General features: G+C 40.2%; 1 protein-coding gene across 4 annotated transcripts in view; it reads right to left on the bottom strand.

Moving 5' to 3' along the window:
- Positions 1-20,961, bottom strand: part of LOC137837475 (uncharacterized) — a 41,359-nt gene that overhangs the window by 18,284 nt on the left and 2,114 nt on the right. The window contains exon 3 of one of the 4 annotated variants that reach the window (XM_068646472.2): positions 12,534-20,483. The exons of the other annotated variants lie outside the window; for them this stretch is intronic. Within the exon in view, the coding sequence (XP_068502573.1) occupies positions 20,465-20,483 (19 nt within the window). The 3' untranslated portion in view covers positions 12,534-20,464. Of the gene's footprint in view, positions 1-12,533; positions 20,484-20,961 lie in introns of those variants that run through there. 4 annotated transcript variants of the gene reach the window in all.

The raw sequence follows: 20,961 nt of genomic DNA on the forward strand, positions 1-20,961 counted from the left end.
TAAAGAAGCGTGCTATCTAAGTTAGAAAGGCCCTAAAGCGTTGTTAGACTAAGCAAGACAGACAAAGCAGCGAACAACAAAAATGAGCAGTTCAAGAGAAAGCAGATATAAATATATATATATATATATATATATATATATATATATTTACATGTGACAATTGTTTATTAAGCAGCCAAATAATTACAACAGAAGGAGTCACTCCTTGGCATTAACCAATTGCCCACCAACAATCTTCTTTGACAAGCCAGTTTGAGAAAGATCCACCCCAGGGGGCACACAGGCAACCTAGGTCATGGCATCCTCAAACCCCACGGCATAGGCATCGACAACGTCATTGATGAGCTCCACCTTAGTCTGTTTGCAGAGTTCGTCCTTACGGGATAGCTCATCCTCCAGTTTGACAAGTCGTTCCTCCTGTTGGGATGACTTCTCCTCGAGCCTAGCCATCTTCTCCTGCGACTCTTCCGCCTTCTTCGTCAAGACAATAATTTCAGTGCGGAGGGACAAGACCTTAGCATGGGCTCCCAGATCTTCGTGGGACTTCTTGAAGAGGAGTTTCTTAACCGCTATCTCATATTTGTGGAGATCTGCCGCCTCCAAGTAGAGGGCAGTTTCGCGGTGTTTGAGCTCTTTGATCTGAAGGGCGTCTTGGTTAGTTGCCTCCTTCAACTTCTGCATCTTAGTCATGGTAAGACTAGATGCAAAGAGAAAGTCCCCAAGGCACTTGGGTGTGTGCTCTTGTAGGAGGCCTTCATCCATGATTTCCATCCTTTCCTGATCTTGAAAGGACAGAAGGGCCCTTTGGAGAAAGGCGGGCAAGTCAACAGAAGACGCGCCATGATTGCCCACTCTCCCCCTCCCCCCCACCTTCTTGTACCATAAGGTCGCGAGGGGAAGAGGCGTTTGGCGGGTGTTCCCTACAGGCGCGATCATCCGAAGATGACTTTGCAGGCACTGCAACATCGACTTTCCTCTTCCTCTTGAAAGCGAGGCCTGAGCAGGTATCCTCGTCTTTAATGGCAGTGGCCTCAGCCACCCCGTTCTGCCTTTAGTCTTTAGGGGCTGGCGCAGAAGGGCCTAAGGCAGAAGCAACAGGAGTAGAGGCATCGACATCAGAAGGGCCAGGAGCAGCCTTGCGTTGAAGGGCCACTTTAACTAGCTACACAGACGAAGAAATATGAGCAGAAGCAAGGATAAACAAGGACCAACATAACCCTTAAGGGCGTTAAGGCTGAACTCAAGTTTGAGCAGCTCAACCGTATTAAACGGTGCTTGAAGACTAGAGAGGAGGTCGCACACCTCCCGGACTTGTGGAGGTAGGTCCTCGAGGAACTTGGGCTTCTTGAGTTTAGATTTCTCCGCCCAGTAGAGGGGAAACCCATCCAAGAGGGTAGGGTCCGTCCTGTTGCATCGAACCTTGAAGAAATGCCCCTTTAAACCTTTGTACGACTGCTAGAATAGCGTCAGCAGAACCCTCCCAGTGACTCCGTTAAAAATGACCCACAATTTCTGGCCTGGGCTTTTCGCTTCAAAGAAGTATAGGAACACGTCCACTGATGGCGTATGGCCAAGGCAGTGGCACAGGATTGCGAAAGCCCTCACGAACGCTCAGCTGTTCGAATGTAGTTGGGCGGCGGACGACATTTACTTCAGTGAGAAGGGCTCGCTCGAAGGGAGTGAAGGGACGACGCAGGGAGAGGGGAGGGGTTTGATTTTGGAGTAGAGTTTGGTGTCGAGGTTGGAGTTGAGTTCGGAGTTGAGTTTGGAGTTGAGGTTGGAGTAGGGTTCGATTAAGCCATCTTAAAGAGAAGATCTAAAAAAGAAGAAGAAAAAACGAAGGTTTAGAGGAAGAAGATGGTGCGCCTCAGGAATCCATAAAAATAGAGAATGTGCGAACCAAGAGCGTAAAATGTAAAGTGCAGAAAATGTAAACAGTCTCAGAATAGTTATAGCATGTTATGAGCATCAGAATCATAAAGCAGGGGTGATCATAAAGTAAAGTACATACCTTTGAGCAATTAGGTTTCGAAGGGTCGTAGTGGTTGGGGAAGAAGAGATAGCGTTTTGAGAGAAGAAAATGCTCGAGAAATGAGCAATTAGTCGCAATGGTTGGGGAAGAAGAGAGAGCGTTTTGAGAGAAGAAAATGCTCGAGAAATGATAAACAGAAGTAATGAAACAGTGAAGAAGCATAGGGGTTTAAGGGGTTTAACATATACGAAGAAGCGCAAGTGGCAACGAGTCTTAGTTGTTGATCCTGCCACGTGTACACTGATTAAAAAGTATGGTGAAACGTCACCTTGGTGCACTGTTCACATCCTATCACTCTAGCATCACGTAGGTCGCCGTGGGCGACCACTTAGCCTCTTCGCTAAAACAAGTTACAACTCAAGCTTGAGGGCTTGTGCACTGGCCAGACCTCGGACCTCGGCTGAAGAAGAGGTCGACATTAGTCGTCGACATCGGACCTCAGTGGCCCGACAGTAATAATGGGCCACATAAGCTGGGGCCCACAAATAGTATGAGTTAACACCCAGATACGAGAAAGACCTAAATCACGAGAGGATCATGCATGGGGTGTGTATAGTACATTCAGCTACATTACAGCTTATATAAAGGTGGTAAGAACCCTAGAAAGGGACGTCGTTTCTAAGACTGAAACGGCTTTACATACTTACTGTTTCTTAGCCCAGTACTGACCTGATCGTCGGAGTGCAATCAACAGGTAGGGCCCCCTTTGTTTCAACGGAGCCACTCTCCGCTACCGAAAGAGAGAGTGGAAACCACCAGGATATAGGAGGAGTCACCATCTGCCTTTGAAGTCAACGGCGGCTGAGTCAACCGGCAAGAACATTTTCCATATTGAGCACACACCTTCCATGGTAAATCCTCTCCACTCTTAGGCTGCCATGCGAACGTTCATGTGCTTCATGCCAAGGTAATTTTCGTCCTCTAATATACCTTAGACGTTATAGGGTTGCATTGGGCTCAAAGAAGCCCAATTGTTACCCTAACTAGTCATTTTTAACCCTAACTAAACCTATTTTACTATTGGCTCAAATACAAGCCTAAAAACCTATGTTACTTGATCCTGTCGGTTGACCTAGCGCAAGAGCGATGCCTCGTCACGGTCTTCCTCACCAGCTTTGACACCACGTGCCCTTCAAGTCCACACCACAAATAGTCTCTCTGAGAACCTGAAAACACAAGATGGCGCCTCTGTGGCCGGTGGCGCTCCGATGCTCAAGTCAGTAACAAGAACACCCAAAAACTGAGAGAAAACTATGCTCTGTAGAACCGTACTAAAGTGCACTCAACCCAAAACAATGAGCCGTAATGGAAACGTACCTCTGCAAATTCTGTTCAGTTTACCTTTATACCTAGGTTTTTTCTCTCTCCAGGCAGTTACGCTTTGGATGCGTGGCTCGCATCCAACCCTGCACGTGTCATCATCTCGGCTAGGGTAGCAGGTAGTACCCAGCCCTACACGTGTCATCATCTGGGCGGGGGTAACTTGAGCGTCACTTCTATGTAGCATCCAACCCTACACGTGTCATCATCTGGGTTGGAGTAACGGGTAGCATCCAACCCTACACGTGTCGTCATCTGGGTTGGGGTAACTTGAACGCCATTTCTAAGTAGCTTGCAGTTGTGCGACCAAGTCTCCTATTCAAGGTGTAACCTAGCACGCAACACGCTCTGGAACGCCACCTGACAAGGGGAGTATCGGATGCAACAAAGTACACCATCTCTGTGATATCACTTGTCGTAGGTGCCACATTCCTCTTTGCCACGCCATGCACGTTCTAACTGAGAGGAACTCGCCATCGACGAATGTCCACTCTGGGAATCCTGTCGTCGAGGAGCAAGCTGTTTACTCCAACTCATTTAACCTTCGCGCCTCATGCTGGTGTAACGATCATCTTTACTGAACTCACACGCTTGAACTTCCTCGCCTGATCCCCCAACAGCTTCAACTGAGTTTACTGGGAAATCCGACGATGTGCTTCTCGCAACGATATCAAACCACCTGATCTTCCGTTATCTAACACGGCGACGACACCAACCTGGCGACAACCGACTATGTACACTGCAGAACGCCACTACCACAAACAGCACTTGTGTTGACTTCTTGACCACCCACTTCTCTCTTGTCCACGTCATCACACCCGGTGACATGATTGGTACACATGCCCCCCAGTCTTAAGCTGTGATTTGTCCAGCGAAAAGACTAAGAAGTTGAATTTTCGGCGACCTACGTGGCTTTGCGCGCTAACGCCAACACTATTTACTGATTTGACATTTCACCAACTCCCTCCTATCAACTGACACGTGGACTTATCAACGACTATTATTCACTGTCGTTTGCGCTTCTCGCAACGTTCGAAATTCTTCGAGACTCTTAAAAACTTCGCGCCACTTCACTGTTTCATTATCTTGTTCCTCACTCCAAACTCCTGAAACGCTTCAACGAATGCTTCGTCTCCTTCGATCACCATCTTACTGAACGCTCTTCTGATCACCAAAAGGTAACTTTTTATCACTCCCACTGATATTTGCTGCATTTTAATCGGTTTGCATCATCCATTGATTGTCTTGAGCATACATTGTGGGTTATTTTCGTTCTTTGCTTCGCCTTTTCCTGCGTTTAGGTTCTCTAGCCCTTTCTCTACGAGCCCCCCTTGTCCTCTTTGTCTTCTCCTTTTCTGTTGGGTCCCTCTGTTTTCAAACTCTCATCTCTTCCCTTTTCATTTTCTTTGCAGCTCTTCTGATGGCTCGCTCCAAAGTCACTCCAAACCCTCCTCCATCTCTTCAAAACCCTCCGACGAAAACTCGTAGGGCCAACCCTTCTTCCTCTCGCAACCCACCAAGGGATCCTAATATCCCTTCGAGCCAGGCCGTGAGACCTGCGTCTTCTCGACCCAACCAACCGCAACCAACTCCACCTCAAACCAGCACAGCTGTGAGGCCCCTCCCTGATTAAAAACGGTTGTATCCATGGGCCACTTCGGCTTTGCTGGGTGAGACCTCCTCCATTAACACCGACGTCGACATCCTCCGCCTCAAGAAAGGTGATAAAGCTCACCTTTCTTTCAACAAGGAATACGATGACAAGGTGTCTGTTCATCCTTGTCCTCCCGGAGAACCCGTCTGCACTGACGACCAGGGGAGCAATGGCAAGCCCTTCTGCTTTGTCTATGCCACGATGTTCAAGAAGGTCAAGCCCCACTTCCCCTTCACTCGTTTCGAGAGGGAGCTCTTGACCGACTTGACATAGCCCCCGCCCAGCTTCATCCCAACAGTTGGGCGTTCGTCAGAGCATATCAAATTATCTGTGCGCACTTGGGACATCCAGCTTCGGTGGATGTGTTCCTCTACCTGTTCGAGGCCAAGAACCCAGGCGATCGTCTATGGGTCAGCCTCAATGGGGTTGCTGGGAGGTCCATCCTCTCCATCTTCCAGCAATCCTACAAAGACTGGAAGGGGAAGTTCGTGCGCGTCTGCTGCAACGATCAAGACCCCGCTCTCCTCGACGAATTTCCCTTGTATTGGGTGAACAAGGGAAAGAAGGAGACTAGCGTCAGGAGGGTTAGAGGGCCAGAAAAGATGGGGGAGCTCGACAAAGACCTATGCAACTTCTGGAAAGGAGTTGCCTCCTCCAACGTAACTTTGGCCACCTCCTCCATCATTGCCTACGAGTTCCACGAAGGTCAACTGAACGTTCATATAGGTTTGTCTTTCCCTCATCCCCGAGTTCCCTTTCCTTGAATTCGCATCACCCTGTCTTTTATATTGATGTTGTCATTCTGGTTCGCGCGTAGTCTTAACTGGCTAGTCCATGCATTGACTCACACTGCTTATTCTCTTGTGCGTTATCAACTGCTTGAATTGGACTGGTTTGTGATTGTTGACTTCTCTGTGTAGATATGATGTTGGGGAAAGATAGGATGGCTGAGCTGCGCTCTATAGCCAAACTCCACAATCTGGCGGCGGGCTCCCAAACCGTTCCAAACTCCGTTGCAGAAATCGTCGCCGCCCAAGGCAATCCTCCGCTAGTTGGCCCATCTACTGTCGCTGCTCTTCCTGCCCCCGAGCGGAAGAAACTACTACCCAAAAAGGCTAAGAGGAAAGCCCCCAGGGTGGTGTCAGACGAAGAGGCAGATGAAAGCACTGAGGATGGGCTAGTCTACAAGAGGAAGAGGAGAGCTGTAATCGAACCACCACCAGCTGAAGGCGCCACCCCAGATTACGTCAACAACCTTGCGAGGGTGGTGGTGAGAATCAACCTTCACCTCCTCCCCTAACTTCAGGCCTTCCAGCTCCTCTCCAGGAAGCCTTGAAGTCCTTCACTGTGCGCCTGAACGCTATGGTCGACGAGTGTCTTCCTCAAATCGTCGGTGAAGGTTTGAAAAACACCTTGGACAAGTTCGAACTCGACAACCGCGTCCATCAGGAGGTGGCGAGCACCGCGAGAGCCGAAGCGGACAAATTCAAGTGCGACATGATGATGCAAGGACTAGATTTCTCGCGGGTGGAAAACACTCTCAACGACGAGCTCCGAAGTTTGCGCAAAGACAAACTTCAGGACGCTGCAAGCTCATTCCCATGAGGGAAAAGATTGCAGAGCTGGAGGAGGCCCGAAAAACCGACGGGGAAAAGATGGCCAAACTGGAGAAGAGGTCGACCGAGAGGGAAACCCTTTTGGGGAAAGTTGAAAAAGATCGGGACAAGGCCTTCAAAGAACTGAGCGAAACCACTACCGAGCTTGCCCAAGTTCGCGAGGAGAACAACGGGTTCAAGAAGAAGGTCGACGAGCTTGAGCTTGAGATTGCCCAGGTTCGTGAAGAGAACAGTGGGTTCAAGACAAAGATCGACGAGCTTCAGCTTGAAGCCGCCCAAGTTCTTACCTCCGGCTTTGGGGCTGCTTTGGAGCAGTTTGCTTGCAAATTCCCCGATCTTGACCTCTCCGAGTTTTCGGTGTACAACGAAGTGGTGGATGGCAAGATCATGCCTCCAACTTAATTTCTGCTCCCATCTGCCACTTCAACTTTACCACCTTTGAAACTCTTGTATTTAACTTTGATTTATATGTAATAACTTTCATTCTGCTCAAACTGTTTGATATACATGTGTATATATATGGCTTTTGATTTTATCTGTTGTGCGATCACCTGGTATAACTGGCTGGTTTTTACTCAACCCAATGTATTTCGCACAAATTGGTACTTAATTCTCTGGAAATCACCTTAACTTAAACAAATTGTTAGTCTATAGCAATAACGTTTAACACGAAATCACTTACTGGGTAGTAGGGGCGTAGGTCGATCTTAGTATCTGAAATCCGGCTCGCCTGATCTGCCAAGGGGCAAGCATTTTTCTACGTTATCGCCCAAAACTTTGTTGATCTGGTTCTCGCCATGTAATCGCCTTGCTCATTCTAGAAATAGCCATGCATAATTTTCTCTCGCTCTCCAATCTGGAAAATTCTCTGATAGTCTAATAAAAAAATAAGCAAAAAACTTAGATGAATTAAGAAATTGGGCAACTACATTCATGGAACTTCAAGAATTGCAGAATTACAACAAGAATGCTCGAACGGACAACGGAGGAGACAAAGGAAAGGAACAGGACCGCGGTAGCTGACATATGCCCGGTCGGTCTGAAAAATTCAGAGAGAATCGAGGCCCTCAGTTTCATACTTATACCCCATTAAATGCTGATCGTGGAAAAATCATGGATGAAGCATTGCATGCCGATCTGATCCCAACATTGAAAAAGCTGCAGACCCAAGAGATGCCGATATGTCTAAACAATGTTATTACCACCTCCAAACAACAAACATGAGCTCATACCAACCTCCCAAAGAGAAAGGTATCCATACAGAGATGAAAGAAGGGAACCATACGATGCAAACCAAGCCCATAAGGAGATGACCAAGGATGTTAAAGTACACAAAGAGAAGTTATCCCAAAGTGGAGACCTCGCTAGAGGAAGAATTGAACAAGGACAAGAGCACCTAAAGTTCTTCCTGCTAGTCTTCTTAATGTTTAGAAAAATGTTGTAAATAAGTTGGGCTCACATGAGGGTCCAAATAGTAGAATCAACAAAAGTAGGTCTATATAGCATAAATAGGAGGTGAAGATATAAGAATGGGTCTATGAGTCCATTAGGGTAGGAAGGAAACCCTAGCTTCAAGAATGATGCATAAGGTGCACCATAGTTGCTTCTTCCTCTTCTACCCTCATTCCTTGTTTTCCAAGGCTCCTCAATCTATAAATAGGAGGTTTTCCCCTTTGTAAAGACAAGTTGAAATTAGAGTAAAAAAATTCTGCACAATTTTTGTGAGATTTGTGAGTGAGTGAATCTCCTCCTAAATTGGTTTTATCTTGTGAGATTTGTGAGCTCTCAAGTGGCAGCATCTTCACTTATCTTGGATTCAATTCACTATCCAAGTGGCGTGCACCATTCACAATTTTTAAAATTCAAATATAAGTAAAGTGTCACCAAATAAAAGAACAATTCTAAAATCAACTCACATCATGTGGTTATCAGAGTTTAGGTTCTTATGCTTAACTTGTTTGAGTTGATTTGACACTTTACAATTTCTTTACATTCTAGCACCTTTAATTCTTGTCTTTAAATTCAAGTACCTTTACTTTCTTTTCTTTAAATTCAAGTACCTTTACATTCTTGTTTCTATTTTCTTGTTTTTTTATTTTCCAACACCTTATTTTCTTGCAGAATTTTTTCGGTCGTTCTTTATATTCATAACATTTTTCGTTTTGAATATGTTTCTTATTATGTCTTTTATTGATCTTGCATTTTACTTTGAGTCTTATGTTCATTAGTTTTCTAGGTGCCCTTGTTTTAATTCTACTTACTTGCTTTTAATTGTGAAGTTTGCAAAGTAATTAGAAACTTGTTTTTAGTACAAGTAGATTTAAAGTTCAAAACACATGATTTCAAGTGTTCAATTATATTGAATCTAACCCAATTTTTTGTGAAAATTGAATGTTCTTGAAAAATATGCATGATGCAAGCTATGTTCATTCTTTTTCCTAAGTCACATTAGTATAAAAAAAACAACAAAGCCATTTTAAAGAAAACTGACGCAAAACAGTAAGGAAGATTTTAAAAAGAATCTTTGGTTCTCACTTTGCAAAGAAAATCATTTTCCAAAAAATATGGATTCAACTTGATTGGCAAATTGTTTTCAACTTTGTGGAATTTTTTATCCATTTGCTTTAACATTTTTCTAATAAAAAAAGTTTCATAGTAAAAAGTTTAGTGAGTTTCTTAGAGTCTTCTTTTGTGCTTTTCGTGCTTGTCATCTTTTTCATAGTTTTGTCACATTCATTTACTTCAAATTTGGTTTAACCTTTTCTTTGTTTTAAGATTTTCTTGTTTGTCTTTTCTTTATTTCCTCAAGTTTTATGGTGAATTACCTTGAGCAAGTGTTGATGCTTTGACCTTTTTCACTAGAGAGTTTTCAACCAAAAGAAAGACCTTGGTTAAGGGAAGAAAATTTTCTTTAAGTGGTTAAGTGTTTTTTCTTACATTGTCGCAAACTTTATCTTCTTTCTAACTTCTTTTCTTTAATTGTTTGTTACTTGTGTTTCTTGTTTGTTTTATTGTTATGGCTCATATTTCAATTGGAGAATCATCTAAGCCCCAATCTCCCCAAAAAGCTTTTCTTATGGGAGAATTGGCGGCGGGCAAAAGAACTATAACCCAAAAATATGAAGAGATGAGGCAAATGGAGGAAAGACTCCAAAGGCTAGAATTGACCTATGCAAAACCCCAAAGAGGAAGACGACATCATCAAAGGCATGATTCAAGAAGTTATCAAAATTATGGTGGCCATGAAGAAGAAGACGAATGGAGGAGGCATTATTTTGAAGATAGGAGCCAAAATGTGGCAAAGCCTTTTTTAACATTTGTAAAATTGCCTAGTTTTAGTAGGGAAGGTGATCTCAATGTTTATTTAGGATAGGAGACTAAGGTAGAACAAATCTTTAATGTGAATGAGGTCCAAGATGACCAAAAGGTTCAACTAGCCTCCTTAGAATTTTTGGATTATGCCATGCAATGGTGGCACAAAATTGTAATGGACATTGGCTTAAACAAGAGGTCATTAGTGGTCTCTTGGGAGGATTTGAAATTATGCATGCGCACTAGATTTGTGCCTCCACACTATAGGAAAGAGCTCTTGTTGAAGCTCCAACGGCTTCAACAAGGAACACAAAGTATGGATGCTTATTTTAAAGAACTTGAAACAACTTTAACAAAAATAGACATTCATAAAAAAGTAAGGAGTAAAAAATGGCTAGGTTTGTAAGTGGGCTAAGAAGGGAAATTCAAGATGTGGTAGAATTATATGAGTACTCATCTTTAGAAAAATTGGTTCACCTTGCCATCAAGGTTGAATCACAACTTTCAAAGAAAACCTTTTCCAAACATACTCATAATGATGGCTACTACCACTCATCTTGGACAAATAAAAACAAATTTTCAGGAGTCGACTTACAATTCTAGGGATTATAAACACTCCACTTCCACTCCTAAATCTCCTACCAAAACCTCAAGTAAAAAGTGTTTTAAATGTTTAGGTTTTGGGCACATAGCGGTCGATTGTCCAACAAAGTGAATCATGATGGTTAAGGGGTGCAAATAGTAAGTGAACATAGTAATCAATCTTCTAGGTCTAACTCCCCCTCCCCTTCAAAAACCCCTAGTGATAATGAATATGAGATACCTTGTGAAGGTGCTTATTGGTAATAAGGCGAATGCTTGGGACCATTCCAAAACATTTGGATGACATCCAAAGAGAAAATAGTTTCCACACTCGCTACCTTATCACCAACAAGTTATGTTTCATGATAATAGATGGGGGTAGTTGTGCTAATGTGGCAAGTACAAGAGTAGTGGAGAAGTTTGGTTTACCCACTATCTCTCATACAAAGTCCTATAAATTACAATGGCTTAGTGTCGAAGGCGAAACCATGGTTAATAAACAATTCCTCATAACTTTTGTTATAGGAAAGTATAAAGATAAGGTTTTATGTGATGTTGTGCCAATGGTAGCAACCCATATTCTCTTAGGAAGACCTTGGCAATATGATAGACAAGTTCTACATGATGGCCTAACCAACAAAATGACTTTTACCTTCCAAGGACACAAGGTTACCTTAAAACCCCTCTCTCCCAAAGAGGTTCATGAGGACCAAATAAAAATGAAAAAAAAAAGAGAAAATGAAAAGGAGCAAGAAAGAAACGATAAATCGAGTCTCCAAGTATCATTTTTAGCAACTAAATCCATCATGTTGACTCGTTGCATCTCCAAGGTGTCATTCTTCCTTATCTTTTTCATTACCAAAAGTTTCTCCTTATACACCATCTTGGTTAACGAATGTTAGGAATGATTTTTACACACCACCTAAAGGTTTTCACCTTCTAAGAGGACTTTCTTCAAAAATCATTGTCATTCCCAAGCAATCTTTCCAAACACGGTCTGTATATAGAACCTCATTTTTTGAACTCCAGACGCTTAAGGAATGTAAGTCAAGTTCGCATTTCTCTTCTTGCACTCTCTTATATGACCGCAAACTGACTTTGTTATCTGCAGGAGTTCTAAATTCGTGGTTGAATTCTCTCCAACCTGGGGGGCATGATACAAACCAAGCCCACAAGGAGAAGACCAAGGATGTTAAAGTACACAAAGAGAAGTCATCTCATAGTGGAGACATCACCAGAGGGAGAATTGGACAAGGACCAGAGCACCTAAAACTCTTCCTGCTAGTCTTCTTAATGTTTAGAAAAATGTTGTAAATAAGTTGGGCTCACATGAGGGGTCCAAATAGTAGAATAAACAAAAGTAGGTCTATATAGCATAGATAGAAGGTGAAGATATAAGAATGGGCCCATGAAAAGTCCAGTAGGGTAGGAAGCAAACCCTAGCTTCTAGAATGATGCATGAGGTGCGGTTTTGACTAAAGTCCACCCTAGGAGCCACACCATATTTGTTTCTTCCTCTTCTACCCTCATTCCTTGTTTTCCAAGGCTCCTTAATCTATAAATAAGAGGTTTTCCCCTTTCTAAAGACAAGTTGATTGTGTAGCTATGAACATCATTGTATCTGCACTTGATTCTAATGAATTTCTTAAGGTTTAAGAATTTAGTTATGCCAAAGAAATGTGGAATACCCTTGAAGAGTATCACAAGAATCCAAGGAGTACCTTGATGGACAAAGAAGAATCTAGATCAAGTCAAGCTGTTGGGAACAAAAACTGCAAGACTCAAGTGTTGAGAGTGAAGTGGAAAAATTTAGCTTGCTGTTTAAGAAATTCAACAAGTTCCTAAAGAAGAGAAACAACAAAAGTGACTCATCCAATAGGTATGATAGCAAGAAACCTACTGAGTTTAACACTAACAAATATACATGCTTTGGATGTGGTGAACAGGGTCATATTAAAACTGAATGTCCCAACAAGAAAGGAAAATCAAGAAGCATGAGAAGAAAGCAAAATTTATGTCTAATGACAAGACAAGAAAGTGACACAAGTAGTGTAAGTTTAAGCACTTCTATTAATTTTGAGAATTATAGTCAACTTCTTGATGCCTTTAATGAAACTCATAAGGAAGCTAATAGGTTGGCCCTTTTAAATAAAGGGTTGAAAGGTTTAAACAACTTGTTGGAAAATAGAGTCAAGATCTTGGAAGAAGAGTTGAACAATTCAAAAACTGATTTTGACAATTTGGAAATGATTTGCCAAAACTATTCTTGTAAGTGTGTTGATTCAAGTTCTTGTGAAAATTGTGAATCTCTTCAAAAGAAGGTTCACTATCTTTTAAAATTCATGGAAAAGTTTTCCAAAGGCCAATCCAATCTTGAAACTGTTATTGCTTCTAAAAAATGTGTTTTTGGCAAGGCTGGGTTGGGGTTTAATCCAAACAGGAAGAATAAATCTGTTTCAAAAACCCTTTTCAAGTTTCTTTGAAAAACAACCTGTTGTTTTATCGAAACAACCGGTTGAAATTTGTCATTACTGCATGAAAAGAGGCCACACTATTAGATTCTGCAGAGTAAGAAGGTTTTATGTTTCCAAAGGTATTTTGAAATGGGTTCCTAAGGCTCCTACTAACATCATTGGACCCAAATTTATAAAGGGGTCAAATCTTGTTTTTTTGCCTTTCTTGTAGGGATCTTTGGAAACCAAGAATCATCTTTGGACTTGAAGAATGACTGTTAAATGGAAAAGATTCTTTCTGGACTTCCAATTACTATTGTGTACAAAGCCTAGTTTTCTTGAAGGCCAAGAGAAGTTACTTGATTATGGACAATGACTCATTGAAAGAACTACATTGTTAGAAGGATAAGACTTTCCTTTGTTTTTATTTTCTTCTCTTGAATTTTTCTTTAATTCTGTAGTATGAAAAATATTGACTGATGTCTTTATCTTTCGTCTATGTAATGTGAATATGAAGTCTATCCTTCTGATTCATCTTTACCTATCAATTCTGAATCTGTGAAATGCTTAAATTGTTGTCACAGAAAAACAACCGATTGTTTTCACGAAACAACCGATTGTTTCCCTCTAACAGCACTGCATTAAATTGAATTAATTTGTTTTTTCATTCTGCCGGTTGCAGATTCTTTCCCCAAGCAGTTATGGGTCAAAGTGCATTTATCATGGGTTTGATTTCGTTTAGAAGGGTGTTACTTTTGTCAAAAATGGAATAAATTTCACAAATTCTTGGAAAATTAAGAAATTTATGACTAGTCAAAGTCTTTATGTGCTTTCATGTGAAATTTGTCACTGAGTGACGTGCCACTGTGTAGTCTTGGACCAGACTCTCTTTCTTGAAGACTGAAACTCACTAAATACAAGGGATTGGAACTATTTTATGTGAATATATAAACTTATATGCAGTTATTTCTCTTCACAAAAACAATCCAATGCGACATCTCTTGCTGGTTTTCAAATATGCCAAAAGTCTCATTCTGTTTTCTGGTTTTTCTCTTTGGCTTCATGGATCCCACACCCCCTTCATCAAAGAGGATCAAAACAAGGGCTTGAAGGATGTCTACTAAAAGGAAGAACAATAAGAGTAAAATCAATCTTTGTACCTACACTTTTCAATTGTATATGTCTTGTAGGATTCTTTGAATGTCAAGAGACATCCTTGGCACATGTATAGTGTTGATAAAAAGAAACTTCAAAAAGAGTGTGTTTTCATTTCTCAATTTATGTAAGTGTGCCTTATGACCATATGAACATCTCAAAGTCTTCTTTTTGAGTGAATCTATTAGGGTTCTCTGTGCAAAGGTATGAACAAATTTCATACTGCATTTTCATCAATTTAAAAGGTATTTTTTGGTTATGAAAAATGTTCTTTTTGCTGTCACAGTAAAACAACCGATTGTTTTTTCGAAACAACCGATTGTTTTTTCGAAACAACCGATTGTTTTTCCTCTAACACCTTTGTATTATGCTGCCAAGTTTGCTTATGCATGATTAAACCATTCCTCTTTTGCCAAGTTTGCTTATGCATGATTAAACCATTCCTCTTTTTCAAATCTTGCTTTTGGACAAATATACATTGAGTGTGTCTCAGAGTATGATAATAAAAGATTATATCCACTTGTTTTTTTGAAAGCTCTATGACATGTTCTATTCTTGAAATGTCAAAATTGTTTGTACTGCCAAACTACTGTGGTATCATTCTGATTTCTGCTTTGTACAACCCTTCTCATTTTCTATTTGTAGATCAAATAGGGGGAGAATTTTATGCTTGATTTGGTTGTATAGTTAGCTTTAAATCTGTGCATTATGTTGTTGTTATTCTGCACTTGAAAGCTCTTGAACACTTCACTTTTTCTGGTTTTTCTACTAATGTTGTATATGCAGAAAACCAGTTTGTGTGTCTTGTTATCTTGCTGCTATACTTGCTTTGTATATGCATCAATTTTGTGTTGCAAGACCTTTCAAGTACAGGTGCTATGATGAAGAATAATCAAAGTGATGCTTATGGTTCAAGAGGATACACCTTACTCAAATTCTTGACAAGTCAAAATTCATGACCTATGTAAAGTAAGTTGTATATGTTCATCCTATGCTTTTGGCTTCATAAGTCCAAATGATCTTCTAAACATGTTGAGGTAATGCAAAGGTATGAATGTATTTCATTATGCATTTCCCATCACTTTGAAAGATGATTTGCTTTTAAAAATAACATTTTCTTGTTGTCTCAGAAAAACAACTGATTGTTTGCCCGAAACAACCGATTGTTTTACCTCTGGCACATTTGAATAAAGTTGTTATGATTTCTTATGCATGATTACAGTTGTTCCTTTTCTTTCATAACCCATTATAAGTCAAATATGTATTCTTTGTGCCTCTGAATTAGATCATAAAGAGATATATTCTTTGTTTTCCTTGAAATTCAAAGCTTTTTATGAATGGCAACCACATTGGTGGTCATGGGGTTGATGAATATTTGTATCTTTGGAACGTCTGGAAGGTTTGCTCTTAACAGAAGAAAGAATATTTCTACCAAATCCACCTCTTGAGCAATCATTGGACCAACTTGAACTGCTGGATGAAGAAAAGATAGGGGGAGAAACTGTGGTCTCCTTGCTGAAATTTCTGAGGTCTATGGTACTTTGATTATGTTGTTGTTACAGCTCTGATACACCATAGATTTTTGCTGTAATTTTGATATGGTATCACAGGTTTGTTGTTGCAATGATGCTGCTACACATACTGGTATTTATCTTCATCAAATATGGGGAGATTGTTGAACAAGATGCTTTGATATCTCCAAATCCAAGAGGAAAGCTTGAAGACCTTGTTGTTGTGTGTGTGTTGTCTAGTTGTTTGAAACTTTTTAATTCACTCCTTAAGATGATCCAAGTTCATTTCAATCTTTAACCTTTTGAAAAGATGAGTTTTCTAAAATGTTGTTGAAATTTCAACAGGTTGTTTTACCTTAGCAGCTTTTTAAAAGGTTTTGAAAAGCTTGACTTTGCTGTCCAGTCAATTCAACCGATTGTTCGAAACAATCGATTGTTTTTTCTGAGAACCTTAATAGAATTTTGTTAAGTGATTTTAATATGTTTTAAATGATCCTAACTAACTTGGATCCTTTATTAAATGCTATTGACCACTTGGTTGATCTATATAAATGTGGTTTTACGCTCTTAATCTTGGAGTAAGAGAAAGAGTTTATCAAAACAGTTTTTCCAAGATTTGAAAGAGCTTTGGATCATTCTTAAGTGTGTGGAATAGGATTGGGTTGTAATTCTAAACTTTAAGTTTTGTAATACTCAGGTGTATTCTATTCCCTTCTTCTTTGATTACTGTATTTCTGTAGTTGTGTTGCCAAAGAGTGTTGTGTATTCTTGAAGGTGTTCAAGATCAACATTCTTGGTGTGGTTTGCCAAAGGTAGTGTGTTTCTTGAGGGGTTCAAGGTCACTACTTTGGTGTGTGATGTTTGTAATCTGGTTTTGATTGCATAGTGGATTACCCAGAGGTTTCTGAGGACTGGATGTAGCTCTTGGTGAAAGAGTGAACTAGTATAAATCTGTTTGTGTGATTTTCTCTTTCCCTGATCTCATATATATCTGTTTTAAGTTGTTTTTATTAACTGCTGATAAAAACAACCGATTATTTCGACAAAACAACCGATTGCTTTTCTGATAACATCTTAAAATAGTTTTGGGTATTTGTTTTCTTGATTCTTTTCTCTTTAATTCGACTTTGAATCTCATTATTCCTTCAAAGTTTGCGAAAATATCTTATAAACAATTCACCCCCCCCTCTCTTGTTTTAGGCCATATATTCTAACACCTCTGAGTCCGATGACTCATCATAGCAGACCGGTTCGCCTACCCTACGGGGCACTACCCTCACAAATCTGTCGTGCTCCTTCCCAAAGATACGAGACTTATGGCAATCCTCACTCTTCTTATATGTCATTATGCTCGTGTGGGTGGTAAAGTTAGAGGTTTCCTTTAAAAGGTTGTTAGGTGCCCAGCGGTATAGGGATTTGTAGTTGGGGGAGGGAGGAGCTGGGTTTGTTAGAGCCATCTTAAGAAGAGAAGCTAAAACAAAGAAGAAGAAGAAGAAGAAAGAAAGAAAAAACGCAAAACTCAGAGGAGGAAACGTATGCACTTCAAAAAGGAAAGCAAGATAAGTAGAAAAACGAAGAATAACGATCGTAAATGCGAAAAACATAAACAGTCCCAAAATAGTTAAAGTAGATTAAAAGCACCAGATTAGCAAGGCGAAGACAGTTATGGAGTAAAGAACATACCTTGAAATGATTATGTTTTGAGGAGGCGAAGTGTTTTGGGGAAGAAGATAGAGCGTTTGAGAGGCAGAAATATTTGAGAAATGCCTAAGAGAAGGAATGAAACAGTGAAAGGAGCGTAAGAGTCGAAGGGTTTAACATATAAGGGGAGCGCAAGCGAAAACGAGCCTCGACCTATCACTTTGGCGCACTGTGCGCGTCCTATCACTCGTTCGCCACGTAGGTCGCCATGGGCGATCACTTAGCTTCTTCACTGAAGCAAGTTTCAACTCGCGTCTGGGGGACTTGTGTAATGGCCAGACCTCAGACATCGACATCAGACATCAGTGGTCTGGTCGCGATAATGGGCCACATAAGCGAGGCCCTATAAGTAGTAATGAGCTGGCACCTAGATATAAGAAAGACCTAAATTGCGGGAGGATTCATGCATGTGGTGTGTATAGTACATTCAAGTCTAGCACAAGTAAGTATTCCCTGGAGGCACCAAGGCGCATGAGCACTAAGGTTTCTAGGGAAAGCTGCATGCATGGCACGTGAATAAAGGTACATGAGTTGGTACTCTGACGCTCATACCATTAAGATTTTGCACTCCACAAGAGGAAATTCCTGTGTGGTGGTTGCGCTAAGATTGTGCAACACGCAACAGGATGTCTTCCTAGTAACTCTAATTTCACTTGAGGAAAGGTTCTCGTGGGACAGGGAAGTTAATCTAAAAACAACCTATAAAAGGGAGTTGAGATCCCTGGTAAAGGTACGTCGTTTCTAAGACTGAAATTGTTTTACTTATTCATTGTTCTTTAGCCCAGTACTGACTTGATCGTCGGAGTGCAATCAACAAGTAGGGCCCCCTCTCTCAACGGAGCCACTCTATATCATCTGAAGGGGGCACGGAAACCATCTAAACTAGGAAGAGCCACCACCTTCCTCTGAAGTCAACGACGACTAAGTCAACCGGTGAGAACAAAGTCTAAAGGAGTAAAGTATCAAACTGGAAAGGAGCGACTGAACGACCAACACCATTGACAATTGTTACTGCCAGTCTCAAGTACTATCTTGGCGCACTTTTTCTATACAAGTATAGAAGCAAAAAATACGGTCATATGTTGGTCAATCATCTAAGACATGAAAATTGAATTTATAAGAGCTATAGGGTGAAGTCTTGTAAAATGTCCAAAAAGTGAACGGACAACACATGAAGGTTTCACCTCAATAAGCAATGATTTAGCCATTAAAGAAGCTAGAGAAAACCCAATTTAGTCCTCCGAGGTTGCATGCTTCACTAGTACATGATTTACTCTATCTAATCGAAACTTGAACAAAGGTTGTCAAAATGAAATCCTACCTAAAATACAAACAAAATTATATTAGCACAAACATAAAATTGGGATATTCATCGAATTGGATTATACCTAATACATCTAATCCTTCAAGTCAAACCAATTAAATTGGTTTAAATTAGTGTGCTTAATTAGTTCTTTTTACTTCAAAACCGAATCAAATCTCTATATTTGTTTGTAGAATGAGATACTCCTTGAATATTCAATAATGAAATAATCCTTTTCAATTCTTCCTCTTTCTTTTTCTCTACTCTCCCCCCACTTAAATGTTACTTGTGGTTATAAAAGAATTGAAATTAACCATTGGAATTGAGCAAAATTTGGAGAATAAGACTCTCATTACAATAACAAAATGCAGAAAATATCAATCGGTAAAGAAATATCATAATCTTAGGTCATTTGAGGGGGGTAGACTGGGAAGATTCAGGACCAATGAGTCGTAAGCAAACTAATATAAAGTTCACCTCTAATCCAAAATCTTAAGGTAATGAGTTTGTGAGTCTTCTTTTTTCATGTTATCCAACTTTCTCATTTCTACTCTAAGTGAGTCTTCTTTTTTATATGTTATCCAACTTTCTCATTTCTACTATAGGTGAGTCTTCTTTTTTATATGTTATCCAAATCCAAATTTCTGATTTATAATCTAGGTGAGACTCATACTCACACTTAAATTCCTAACCGATTATTCCTGGTTGGAAAGAAGTGCTAATTACCGTCAACCCTAGCCTACCTTAATTGTGGCCTGTCAAGTTGGTTTTCAGTGTCTAGGAAATGGCTACCAATGAAAAGGTTGATTAGAAAGGGTGACTGTAGTGTGCAGTAGTTAGGACATCATCCCATAAGGATTAAGTCACATCATCTACAGATAAAATCTAAGTAATGCTAATAAAGTTTGGCCCATCCTTATTGGTAAAGTCACTTTTGAAAAAATAAGTTAAATCTTAAATCCAAATTTTAAGATGATATTAGAGGTTATTCTTAGATCGATTGTTGAGTAACTTGCATTGCCACGCTTTCGGCTTGTAACACTGGGTGTGATAGGATATGCCGCCTTAATTGCAATCACCCATAACGCAACTTAATCACCACCAATCAAAGTTAGTAGTCAATGTCTCAAAAGGGCTACCAAAGAAAGGGTTGAGTGAAGCATCATACTGAATAGATGTCAAAGATGCCAGCTCTTACGAGTTGAAATCCTACATCAACTAAAGATAAAGATAAAGTAATGCTTATATAGCTTGAGGAATCACTTACCGTAAAAGCCATTTTTTAGGATTAAGAATCTATTACCAATATAACTCGTAATGAGTTATAAATTTGAGAACAACTTGATGAAGGATCATCCAAGCCACCATACACAAGAATAAAAGATAGATGAACTATTTGTATAAATACTAGAATAAATTTGTATAGGAATTGTATTTTGGTTTCTTTTCAAAAGTACTTTGTAGATGAAACAAAGTCACTATAGAAACCCTAACTTGTCACACAAGTAAGCATTCCAAGAGCATCTCAAAGGAGCATACACGACCTCCTTAAGCCACCACACCTCACCTTAGTTAACTTCAATTAATTAGGGTTATGGTAGCTTAAGGAGCAAGCTACCTTCATATATAAAAACCCTAAAACTCACTCATGTATGAGATTTGCAAATACTAAATGAAGAGATCAGAACTTGAAACCTCAGTCTCTCTCAAATCTCTCTTGCTAGTGAGCCTAATTAGCGTAATGAACCTAAGGAAAGTTGATCAAACCTCGTTCCCTTCATTGCACCTTCAACTTCATCGTTCTCTCAACTTCGGTGCCTCATCTTCACTCCATTTTCCTGCCACTTCAATCATTCCATCAACCACAAACATGGATTACATCACCATTAATCCTATTGATTATAGAAAACTATAAATGTTAAAGACCGTTGGACACAGAAGTGAACAAAAATATCGGAGAGATTTATCACCATAACTCCATAAGTAATGATCGATGAAAGACTCCTATACTTGCACTTGACCTTTTACTACCTCTAAGGGAATTCCATGTACCAATGTTCAATGGAGAAAACCTTCAAAATATTGAAGTCACGAAGTAGAGAGAGATCATGGTGAGAAGGGGTCTCCAATTTATCACAAGATCAAAATTACCTAACAGAAGAATAAGCAAATCTGACTCTTAAGAACAATCAGATTATTCATTCAAATGGAAAGGGAAATAATGCAGCTGTATTTAGTAATCTAAACCAAGGTTATCAGTTAGGCTTGTTCAAATTTAAAACTAGTTTCACGAACTGTATCAGTTAGACCGGATAGACAGCT

Source organism: Phaseolus vulgaris, chromosome 4 (assembly GCF_051622355.1).
Source record: "Phaseolus vulgaris cultivar YP4 chromosome 4, ASM5162235v1, whole genome shotgun sequence".
NCBI classification, from domain to species: Eukaryota; Viridiplantae; Streptophyta; class Magnoliopsida; order Fabales; family Fabaceae; genus Phaseolus; species Phaseolus vulgaris.